General features: G+C 33.5%; 1 protein-coding gene across 4 annotated transcripts; it reads right to left on the reverse strand.

The window, feature by feature from the left end:
• Positions 1-1,058: 1,058 nt before the first annotated feature.
• Positions 1,059-13,042, reverse strand: LOC120335243 (type-1 angiotensin II receptor-like). Of its 4 annotated transcripts, none has more exons than XM_039402721.2 (12): positions 13,026-13,042; positions 12,378-12,533; positions 11,901-12,029; positions 9,455-9,544; positions 8,941-9,071; positions 8,074-8,249; positions 7,851-7,921; positions 6,177-6,320; positions 5,277-5,506; positions 4,700-4,846; positions 2,267-2,352; positions 1,059-1,970 (listed from the first exon to the last, which is right to left on the reverse strand). In XM_039402721.2, the coding sequence occupies exons 2-12, from the start codon at positions 12,486-12,488 to the stop codon at positions 1,684-1,686; spliced, it is 1,602 nt and encodes a 533-aa protein (XP_039258655.2). In that variant the 5' UTR covers positions 12,489-12,533; positions 13,026-13,042; the 3' UTR covers positions 1,059-1,683. The 4 variants fall into 4 exon arrangements, with proteins under 4 accessions (XP_039258655.2, XP_039258654.2, XP_039258653.2 ...); XM_039402720.2 differs by lacking the exon at positions 13,026-13,042 and adding an exon at positions 12,657-12,764; XM_039402719.2 differs by lacking the exon at positions 13,026-13,042 and having other exon boundaries at positions 12,378-12,648.

A 13,042-nucleotide genomic window follows, 5' to 3' on the forward strand; every position in this document is an offset into this window, starting at 1 on the left:
AGGTTGGGGAATTTTGAAGGTGACCTAGCCATGTGGTTACACTGTGAAGTGCCAGAAGATGTCTACTTATGGAAAAAAATCAGGTACCGTAAAGAATGACACACTGGGTGTTATAATATAGAATAGTTACATTAGGTCGATATGAATGAACACCAACAAATGACAGAAGTGTGCGACACAGGTTATAGCGTGTCGAACTTATTGGGCACGAAGATGACCAATGAATAGTTCTAATATTATGTTATTGTTGTTAGAATTCTTGTTTTCGTTGTCGTGAAAATATCGATTTCCTCCTTAATTACTGGACCAATTGCTCTGTGGTTAAAGATTGTTGTCGCCTAGAAGGCTATTACTTTTATTTGTTCCTAATTTCCTATTAGATCAGATATTTCATCTAAATTCCGTTTTTTTTTTTTTATTCATGGGAATACGTTTTCGACAACGTTAGGACTGCCTTACGTTTTGATTTCGCGAACTGAAGCTACGCGAAAGTCCGAGGTTATTTTATACCGCATTGTAGACTAGGTACTGTAGATTATTAACTATTCGACCATTTGCTTTCAAATTTTCAGTAGTTAAAGATTGTAATATTCACTAGAAGGCTATTGCAAAAATGTTTCCTCGTTTTAATTATGGATACTAGGTTGTGTTTTAGAAAAGTCTTTCGGAATATCTTAGTCCTGCCAGTCTGCGTAATCATTTAATTTTATAAGTGCTTTAGATTCATATTGGCCTTATTGGGTTGAATGAACTGATTTTTTATTCAAAATTTGATACTAATTATTAATTGCATGTATTATTCCCATGCTTTATAACACACGAGTCCCAAATATATTTAAGTGAGCCAATTTGACTGTCTCTTCCAACCAATAATCTGGCATCTGTGAATTCTCCCGCATGTCGCTCCCATCTTTCTGGGTTTGTTTTGTGAGAGCACCTCTGTCATTGAGAATTTTTTAAGTTCTATTTTTCATTTTTTTTTTATTTCAAGTTTGAATAGAAATCAATATCTGGCGTGGTCTTCCATTATTGCTTTGTAATGATCCATTCAGTAAGAAACCTGCAATATAGATGCCCCCTTTTAACCTTGCATTGAAAGTTTCCATTTATTTTACACAAATTATAAATTGACAAAGCAAAGAATACTTTAAAACGCGAAATTTTCGCCCTAAGACGGCATCGCAATTGTTATAGATAACATTAGATAATTGTAGTGAGTTTTAGTACGACTAAAAAAAATCAAAAAGTCAATATTACATTAAACATCACATAAAAAGAAAATTTTGTATATCTTACAACGGGAGCCATATCATAACTTTTATTTATATTTCTGAACAAATAGGTTTCTTCTCCATTGCTGATATGTTCAGCCAAAAACAAAACAGTTACAGTGGAATTTCTTGTAAGTTGGTTTTCCCACCCAACTCTGACTCATTAATAAGTATTTCGAATTTAAAGTAATAGTTCAATTTTACGAGGCTTCATTTTACGTTATTTCAATTGGCATGTATCCAAAGAACTAGCCACACAATATAATTAGTTCTGTATGACGGCACAAAGAGCTGCAAACATCAATAACGATATAACAGAAATCACTCAAATAGGCATTCGTCACATCCTTAATCAATGAAGATTGATTTCAAGTGAGTAGTTTTGAACGAGGCGGCATGGTCAAATAATTCTTTAAATTTGATTTGTTCCGCCGACCCATACTCCACCAAACAACTCTTCGGAAGGTTCGGATTCATCATATGACCTTAGAAGCATCGTTTCTGGATTATTAGCTGTCTGAAGTCTGTCTTCTTTATTGTCTATTTGGATGCTTCTAATACAATTTTTTCCTGAGTCATCTCGTGTCATGAGACGTGAAGTTGCATGAAACACCGACCCGTGGTCAGAAGTCCTATCAAAGTTTTTCAGGGAGGAATCTCTTCTTTTTCCACTTGTCATTTGATTTTCCGATAATACGCCTGCCATAAAAGATAAGGCACAATACAACATTAGATTGGTTCCACATGAAAACCAATCTATTGTTATCCTATTCTGAACGAACATTTTGCTGTGACTGCTAGTAGTGAATCGGGAAGCATGCGACTGAAGGTGGTCCTAAAAGGGGATCAATGTGGCTGAGGGTATCTTAAATTTGCGATGCCAAAATGGTTAGGTATACCCGTCGATAATTCATTATTTTAGCAGTATAATAGCTTTTCCACAAAAACAATGCGTGTTTACATGAAAAAATAAAATAATTAATATGGTAAGCAACCTCGTCTTTGTTTCGTTCGTTCAGATCCATCCGCATTAGATCTGAAATATGTGGACAACGTCCTGGATCTGATTACCGATCTTCCACTAACAAAAAAATATAATATATGATTCTCTTTTTCGGCATCTCCATCGGCATATTTGTATTCATCATTATTTCAAATCTTCACTCCGAATAATGCTCTATAGCAGCGGTTCCCAAACTATGGGTCGCGACCCACTGGTGGGTCGCAAAAGGAATCTTAGTGGGTCGTGAAAAGATGTGAAAAGCTTTGATTATTTGTACTGGTTATTAGGATCAGTGGCGAATGGAATACGTAAATCTTCAAAAAAAAAAGGAATTAAATTGAATTTAAATTCTAATCTGTGAAAGTTTCCTTTTTACGATCTTCTCAAAGGAACAAAAATTTGCTACACAAAGAATGACCATGTGGCTTTTTCACGCAAGCAGTTTTGTACACTGTACAGCACTTCTTACCGTTTTCCCCAAAATTTAGACAGGGTTTAGATTTATTTTCGTTTGAAGAATAACACCATGTTTTTTTTTGAAAGAGGTCTTTTGGGTTCATTTATCGAAAATAAAATTACATTGTAGAAAATCACGAGATTTTTTAATAAACATTATATAAAAACCGACATCCATTCTTTTTATTTGTATTTCCTATACAAAAATCAAGTGACAAATATTATAATTGTGATTGTGACATCACGCAATCTTGAATTGTGGTGTGATCCTCACCTTACCTCAGGTCATTGAACCTTTCCTCTCCCACTCATTTTAAATTTATTTTAAGGGTAGGGTTTAATCAAAATCATTTTTAAAATTTAAACTAGGTCTTGTTTTCAGGCCAGGTCTTATTTTCGAGGAAACACGGTAGCTTTGCAATGATTAGCCATTGCTGTGTTATGTCACCAAAAAAATAAAAGAATATAAATGGGTCGCCATAAGATGTGGTAATAAATAGTGGGTCGCAACTCTATAAAGTTTGGGAACCACTGCTCTATAGTACAGCCAGGAACCAGCTATATACACATGCGAAGCTATCATCATTCAGAAGGCTGAATTTTTCGCAGTTTGGCATCGTCTACTAAATTTGATTGTACCCTGACTCCTGAGTTGGAACTTATGATGGTTAAACCTGTTTTGTTAATATATGTAGTTTAACATTATACCCATCAATGAAATACCAGATATCTGCATAAATATTCCATTGAGCAATTTTGAACCACGATTCAAAAGTTTGTGAGAGAAATTTAATATCAGGGGGTTCATTGAATTTTTTTGCATTTCATCTTCTGGAATAGCTTTCATTGTTAATGTTGGAGTGCCCAATGCAGAAATATTTCATATATGGGTGTTGTTGAATAATTGTTAATAGGGGTTCCGTGATGAGCCCAAACGCATAACAGGGGTTCATCGCATTACACACTAAGGCTATTGTTTTTCTTTTCATATTACAAATTTGTAAGAGATGAATGAAACAACGTAATTTCGATTTCATCGCAAGTAAACACCCAGGACTCCCAAGTTTCATAATGTTGGTGATAGGGTATTGCAGACGGTTGCGCAATCAGTTCAATGCGATACATCATTTTTCAATGGTCCAAGTCTAAAAATTAAAATGAATAAAAAGAGTCCGCGGTTGTCAATGATTTATTTATCTTAGTTTATCAATTAACAGTGCCGAAAAATATATAGATTTTCAGACAGCTTGAGTTCAATTAGATAAGTTGTTTTCAAATATTCTTGGCTTTTTCAAAGTATGGTACAGTTTTCAAGAATGGGCTTGTGTGGCTTATGGCAAGTAAACGCTTAAACAAATAATACCACTAAAAACATGGTATGGTATACTGTCGCTAAACATATAGCATGACCATATAGTTACGTAATAGATACTTCAACCGTGCTTCCCAACACCCGAATGCATGTGTTGTGACATGTTGTGCGACTTTTAATTCAATTTTACGACTTTGTCACATTTTGATCATAATAAATTACAATCAAAATACGAAATCTTTAATATAGAAAATATTCAATAGATCAAAAGGTTGCAACAAACGGCAACTATCCCATTATTTTTTAATGCTTTCTTGTATATTCTCACTTTTCGGCACGATCGGCGTTTTCGACGTTGTGCTCTATAACTACGTGACACTTAGGATCAAAATTCGTCTGACATGAATTCAATAACATAACATTCAATAACGTAATACTGTGATCAGCATACGCACGCCGTGTGAAACAAAATTCAGGCATTCAGCTTACAGTTGGTCCGGCCCTAAGCGCCACCATAATTTTTTTGTTTTTGCCCATTGTAATAAACAGTTGCCCGTCCCTGCTATATATATTTGATAAGGAGAATAAATATGAAATGTATCGTTGCGTGTATATTTTGTGGCTAACTCTAAATTAATAAGTTAAAACGTGTGTCACCTGAAATTCTGCTTCAACTTGAAACAACCTAAAGCTTTGGATACTTGTGTTCGAAGTGCAGAACCGACACAGGCATATATGATTGGATTCATGACGGAATTTGCGAATCCAAGACAAACTGTTATCATATGAATGCACCGAATTGTTCTAAAAAAATAGCAGTATATCATTAACCATCTATTCGAGTAACATTGAACATTTCCAAAATATGCATTCAAGTAGAAGCCAAATGTGTATATTGCTCTCACTGGATCTTTATGCTAGTATTCTTTATTTGTATAAAAATCGACTAAGCGGGATTTGTCTACTTCTACATTTTAGTGAGCCATTCCTATATCTCAAGTAGTGAGGTATATTTGTATATAGCAAAGTGCATTTCATCCTTGTATGTGTAATAATAATTATAGGAAAGTGTTCAAGTTTGGTTCAAGATTGTAAATGATAAAAGTAATAAAAAACATATTTACAAAAAGCAGCCTGGATAATTGAGTACAAGGCTCTAATTGTTTTAGTTTTTTTCCGTTTATGGGTGAAATTATCCTAAAATCCAAATGCATTTTATTAACTTCATATTTACTTGATACATAAAGCTTGAGATGATTCCTTCTCCTCCGGTATTTTTTCCGCGAAGTTACCAGATTCAGTAGTATGGTCCATACTAGTTGTTAGAACATTGTTTGATAAGTAGATTGTCGTTGTCTCACTTATAGGATTAAGATGGGAAGTTCGATATCGTGGGGTGCTGTACATAGCGGTTTGTGTTATCTCTAATTTCGACGAAATCTTTCCCTGATCGAAATTTTCGGTCTAAAATTGAGTTTTAAATTACGTTAAAAAATCACTTCAAAGCATCCTCGTTCTCTTGCCAGGATTGAGGAACTTGTTTTTTGTTTAAATCTGATCGAATATTCCGACTAGGCGCTAAAAATTAATAATCCAATGGCCCTTAAAAGCCTATGTTTGTATATACGTCTTGTAATCCACGTATCATCCAATGACGTAAAATGTAATCATGTAATCTGTATGTAAACTACGAAATTGAAACCAGCGTCACTGGGTCCATATTCTAGGATAAATAAAGAACTAAGAATTTGGTTTCTGTCACTTTTCTACTTAAGTATATGGAAGAAATATTTCGGAAATATCCAACCCATAAATAACTACATTGTCCAAAATTTCATCAGGGGTTCCACATATCACTTATACCTTGTCTGACGTCGCCTACTTCAACGAGGTTGTGCTCGCTTCAAGAATGGCGATTTTAAATAAAATATCAATTTCATAACCACCTAAATCATGAATGCGAAAAAAAAAATGTGTAATCTAAATTTCAAATTAATAACGCATCGTAATATTTTCTCTTCGATATCTGATATTCTAGTCAATTTGATTAATTATTCCTAAATCAGTTCATATCACATTTAATTAGCTGATCATGTTTGAAAATAAATTATTGGTGACACGTTATTCAACCTACCGTAGTTTCATTTAATCCCCAACCTGACGAGATAAAACGATCGGAAGAACCAATCGTTTGTGTTGCATTCACGTCAATCGCGGTTGGCGTTGGACAATAACGAAATAAACCAACCAAGCTCATAAAATGAGTAAAGTTAGTTACCTATAATAAAAATAATTTAATATTTAACTTTGCATAAATGGTGGCAAAAATAAACGTATTTGCATGTATATTGTTTCTGACCTATTTCCTTGAAATACATTAGGGCAGCAAACAAAAGTGGGTGTAATTGTATTTGTACCGCTGCCACTGCAAAGAACTATATATACTTCCACATCTCATGAGATTTAATAATATCAAGTTCAAGAGCTTTTCGCCATTTAATAGTTCTACGATAAATGCATGATTGTTGAGCCGCAGATCTATTTATCGGCATTCCATCAACTCTTTGTAGTACTCAAAAATAGTCAGAATAAATTATGGGATTAACGCTATCAAATGCATTCACAGTCTATAAAAACAAAATATGGTATCAACAGCTGCAGTGATAATGTTTGATTTCGACATGGGTTCTTGAAATTAAATTTTATAAATAAACATATGTTCATATCATATTATTCATCGATTTGATATATAAATCGTTTCAGAAGTATTTAGAAGGCATAGTTAGCTGTGATTTTGGGATGGTAAAATAACTCATTGCGTTTTTGATAGCATTTATATTAACTGCAATTTCCGAGTAAAATTGTGCTATTTTCTAAATTAAATTTGACGGCCCTATTTATAAGCTAAGTTTCCTTGTAGCAGAGACAAATCCCAACGTACCGGTTTGCGAAACAAAAGAGACATTTCGCAGTTTTTATGCTAGTCTAACATTTTAACCAGCATGTATGTAAGTATAAACTAATTGAAAAAACTGTAATTTCCTCTCATTTTCTAGTAAATGTAAAGCAAACAGAGACAATTTGTGCTTTGACTGATTGCTTAGTCATATATCCTTGCTTTATCGTGCTTGATAAAGCACGGTTAAGTGGTGTATTTTTGAAGTCTCACAATCCAAAGACTTCGACAAACTGTATATTTATTGACATATGCGATCGTCTAATCTTTGTACGATTTAGTATAATGTTGTTTAAACCACCCTAAAACCCTATGCCCTCGCGTAAACTACTTTATAATAGATATATCATAATTTAGGTAACATCTCGACATTCTCGTAAACGTTCAGTTCAAAATATTTTCTATGCAGAAGTCCCGATCATTTGAAATAACCGGGTCTTACCATTTATGCTGTATTAAGTGATTCTACTTTTATAATATTTTTTTCGTGTAAATTAGATAAAAAGCTAGGAAATAATTTGAATATGACCACATATCATTAACGAAAATATCACCAAAAATTGCATTTGTATCTTTAAAAAATTCAACAATTTTATTTTTGGCAATATACAGCCTTTAATTTTTAGGTCGAAGTCCAATAATGTAAAAAGCCGACTTTCATGTCACAATAAAATGATTTGCAGGCTGCAGTTATAAATTGCACAATTAGTATACATTTACACCTTTTATGTACTTATTTCCTTATTTTGCAGTAGCTCCCAATTTATGCATATTGTTTCTACGGACACTTGTTCAGAGCGAAAACGTGAAACATTTTTTTAAAAAATTATAAATTAAAAATATAAAACTTACTTGATTTGGCAGCCAAGCAATTACAAAGCAAATGATGACTAGAGCAACCATTTTTGTTATTCTCGATAAACCTGAAAAATAATAAAATATCAGTCTCAGAAGTGGGTCTAATTTAAGGCGTAATATGTGTTTTATATGCCATTAAACATAAGGTATCGTATAAATCATGATTAAAAAAAACTGAAGGAGAATTTAACCATTTGAGCGAAAATGTCAATAATACCTTTGTATTTCTTTCCTTTATTCTTGCTTCTTTTTTTCATGAATACGAGAATACTGATGTAGCAATACAGAATGATGGACAGAGGAATAACAAAACCAATCAATGTACGCGAAAGAGCATAAACCACATTCAATTGTGAACGAAAGTTGTTCGGAAAAATCCATGCACATCGTTCCCTGCAAAAATTATAATATTGTTAAAATGTTAAACCTGTAAATTTTTTTTCGTAACTAGCTTTTGTAGTGAATTTCATTCCAAGAACAACGTATGGTGAGGATATGTTGATTGTTTATCATTTTAAAAATTGTAGACTTTTATTGTCGCATATTGCTTTCGTACAGGAGGAGGTTACACCATGACAAAAATCATTCAAGACAAATCTGACAGCTTGTCCCTGGCGTGGGTGGCTACAATAAAAATTGCAATTTAAACAGAACGAGTGAAATTTATGAAAAATCGATATCTTCCCAATTTTACTCACATATTAAGTGAGTTTTATACAACAAATTAAATTTATTTCAGAAGGTGATAATTAGAACGCAAGGACTCTGACCCGTCAGTTATCGAAGGTAACGATTAATATACGTACATTCAATAAACAATTTTCTGTTTTCAAATTTTATCTTGCTTCCGTGGACAACTTTTTATACCAAATTTTTAGACCCCCTCTCCGTAAAAAACTCTGTGTACACAGTTAACGATTTGTCACAAGCTACTATTTTTGTATTTATCAATGTTAACTAACCACCTTTATTACATCAAGGGTGAAGTAGTGGGCATGAATCTTGAGACTGGGAACTTTAACCTGTGAACCAAGATAGTTAAAGGCTATTGTATCAATAGTAAATGTAATGTATTTGAACAAACCTATCTTCTCCCAGTACTAATGTATTACGAAATGCTAATGGGAAAATGGTGAATATGAGGCACACCGTCCAAACAATTCCAGTATTTATCCAGGCTCTTCGTACCGTCCTAGTTTTTCTGCTTTGAACAGCCTGAAAATAATATTATACGTATACCAATAGAACGAGAATATTGAATTATTAAGAAGATGAGAACTGTTGTTTTTTGGACAGGGAAAAAAATCGAAATTTATTTTCGTATTGAAAACTTGTTATACAGTAGTATAGGATACGTTTTTGAGCATGAATATCCACTGAATATCACAAATTCGACTGACTAATAATTTTAATAAAAGTTCAATCTTTATTTGTTATTTGTATATGGGATTATATTTTCCTTATTATATATCGCCCACATACGTAATTGTATGATTTAATATATGATCGACATGATAGTCATTTCCCTTAATTGCGCAGTCTATCCGATCAATCAAGCACCTGTTTAGATAGCAAGTCAAACATAGAATGTAATATACCTGGACGACAGCTAACCAACGGTCTAATCCCATAGCTGTCAGAAAGAAGATCGATCCGTACATGTTGAAAAAGGATACGGCGCTCAAAATCTGAAATAAAAACTGTTGATTATTTCAAAAGTTCAAAGTTTGTTTTACTTGAAGCCGGCATTCCAGGCCCATGAGTGTACTACCCGCAAATACTTCTGTCCATAAAAATGAACAGTTTTTATATCATGCTTAACAAAAGCTATCGGAGTGGGGTGCTATCAAAGCGAGGGATAATTTGTTCAAATAACTTGATCATACTAATTATTAGAATTTGAGATGATGTTTCGGTCGCAAGTCAGTCGCCGTTAGTTTGATTCTAGGGATTAGCTTAGAAAAGAGAGCGCCACAAGCTCGCAATGAGCTGCAACGTATTAAATACGCACGCACATGAATTAACTAATTCTTATGGGAAATGGAATTCATCATCTGGAAAATTGCATGGTCGTATTTTGTCACAATTATGTAATCGGATTTAAGTTCGGCTGTACGGTCCGTAGCGTGCAAGATTAGTCCGCATCAATGTATGGACATTTTATCCTTCAGGAGTTTTTGTATAGCAACTTCGTTTATTTGCTGGCACAATTATAGAACGTGTAAGTACAATGACGAAAAGGTTTAAAGTAATTAAGAAAGTCTCTGCTGAATCTGAAAAATCTCGGTTCATCTAGTAAAATTTAAGCAACGAGCTGTATAGAGTTTTTTGGAAGTCAATATCTCAAAAATAACTAGAAATAAATTCCACATATATATATATATTAAAATCAATCACATAGCCTAAAGCTTTCATACACACGGTATTGTATTACAGAAAGCACAAATGCTAATATAACGTAATAAGCAGACGATATTTTTCAATATTAAATCACGTTTTTATAATTGTTGGAAAAAAATATGACTTGGTAGGTTTTTCATCTAGTTTCTAGGAGTAATAAATTCAAATCAATTGTCATGAAACATGTGATAACGTTCAGAAATTCATCTATAGATACTAGAAATAAGACAATAGTATAAGATAAGGCACGGTGGTTCGATGAATCGCAGTCTGTACCACGTGTTACAATTGCAGTGGCAATTTTCACATGCTGTGTAATTTTGTGCTGAGAGTTATTTAATTGCCATTCAAAATGGGACGAAATAATACTGAACCTTTTCTAAAAATAATTGCGGTCTGCGTTAAAAATTAGCTTTATCTCACTCGGTAAAAAGTAGCATAATATGATACTTCAAAAAGAATGTTACGCGAAGCGAGATCAATTCACCTGTGTTGTATTTTCTTGGTAATATTTTGCTTTGTATTTTAATTTATATGGTACTCCATAGCTCGTTCGCATGTTAAAGGAAACTGTCACCAAGTGTAACTAAATTGTTGGCATTGCTTTTCACTTAAACTATTCCAGTCTACAAGCTGTCGAATTTCATAAAACTAGCTGAACATTTTCAAAAAAGCATGTTGGATTTAGGTAAGATGCATTTAACACTGCTCCCTTGAGACAAAATTTGCATTAATGGGAGAGCACTGATTCAATATTTGTTGAAATTGTGAAATGCCAGATGCTAAATTGTTGACGATAAGTCACCACAGCTACTTCATGATGGTATCTCAATGTGATATTCATTTTTTAATATTCATTTGTCATAAAGTACACCGAACGTTTAGAAGTTTTTATATGCAATTGTGTATATTTGAATTTTGCTGGGATTCTTAATAATAAAAGTGTCCTTAAACGACATTTATGAGTGTCTTCAAGATTTTGATAAAGTGATATTGTGGACATCAAATCGCCGATCCATCGTGTGATAATTGTGCAGCTCCGTTGAACGTAAAAATGAACAAAATCAATTATGCTACTAAAATGGGGTTTTGGCTTTGTAGTGGTAATATTTGTGCCAACAGTAAGTGCTAAGTTTCGGAGCATTTGGGTGCCGTGTCCTATGTGTTTGTGTCTGTCACCCGGCCAAATTAAAATCTACAATCGGCGTTGGGTAGTATAAAGAAGAATACATTACTTCGTGATGCAGCGCTATAACGCAATGCGGAGTAGAGCGTTATTACAATTTTGAAACGGGTTGAACAATTTAGCCCAATTTTTTTTATTTCATATCTAGAACCTTACTGAATTGTGCTATACATCATGCCTGATATTCCGCACAAATTTAAATTGACAAATGTGTTTTCAGCATGTGAAATAATAAACAATCCAAAATATACAAAAATTCCATTTACATTATCTAAACAAAGACGGCTGATCTCAAAATTGTTTAATGTCAATTTACTGCTATGACGCCGTCGACAGTGCGAAAAGGTTAGCAAAATCGCTGTCAAATGAGATATTCTAATTTCAGATGTGACAGTATAGCATTGAATTTCTCAACTAATAACAAAGATATTCAATGAAAGTTTATAGTAAATCATAACCTTGCATAATGCATCTCCAAATATCCAATTGTCCCAAAATAGTTCGTGCGCCCAGAAAGGAAGCGTTGAAACGAATAGTAAATCCGCAATAGACAAGTTTGTAACGTAAACATCAGTAACGGACTTTGTCTAAAAATACAAATCTCTGGCTGATTAATTTTAGGAGTAGAATCAATATCAATTATACAATCAACAATTGACTTCGACAACATTTTATATCTAGAGATTGTCTACTCATGTAACCCGAGACGAAAATTAAGTTTTGTAACCGTATGCACAGCTGTGTACAAATAGTAGTGAAGATCGGTAAAATAAGTGAATTTTTAACTAGTTTTAGTTTGTTTTCTGTGATGGCGACTCAAATGGTATTTCCAGTAGTAGTTTATCCATTTTACAACTATATCTACTTTTTGCCTTCTAATTTCACAAATGTTCTATTTTTATGAGTTCCGCGGTTATAGTATCTAGCTCACTCACCTTCACGAAAAAAGTCATTACATAGATAACCAGTCCATTGCCAAATATTCCTACAACAGCCAAAACACAGTATGTTGTTGGTACTATCATGCGTTCCACCACGACATCCATCTTAATAACCCGATAATTCTAGCGGATAGCAGCAGAAGTATTTGCCTGAGAAATGCATAGATCTAAGTGGATGACATAAAAAAGCAATTTTCTATACCGTCTAAGTCGATTCACGTATTAAATAAAAAAAAAACACTCAGCGAATATAGATACTGGAACGCTATTTACTTGATATGAGAACTTGCTCGCATGCAGCCGGAAAACGCGAGACACCTTGAATATGTGAATTATATGGTCGAAGTTTAAATTTACGCTATTATAGTGCGTTTCATTTTTTTCCATCAGCCGTGAAAGTTTAAAAATGATATTGTAAATTGAATACGTCCCTCAGCGATGCATAAACTATATTTATTAGACGGATTTAGTTTCAAACTCAATTAGGTTTACAATCAATAATCGATAAACACTGTCGGAATACGACGAAAACAAACTATTACAAAAGAGAAACATAATTTGAACACTACATAATTGATTTTTTTTTAAACTTCAGGTGTAACGACAAATTCTAAATAGAGCCCTTAAACATGGGGTTCTCACCCGAGGGTAAATTCATC

Source organism: Styela clava, chromosome 2, assembly GCF_964204865.1.
Source record: "Styela clava chromosome 2, kaStyClav1.hap1.2, whole genome shotgun sequence".
Classification (NCBI taxonomy): Eukaryota; Metazoa; Chordata; class Ascidiacea; order Stolidobranchia; family Styelidae; genus Styela; species Styela clava.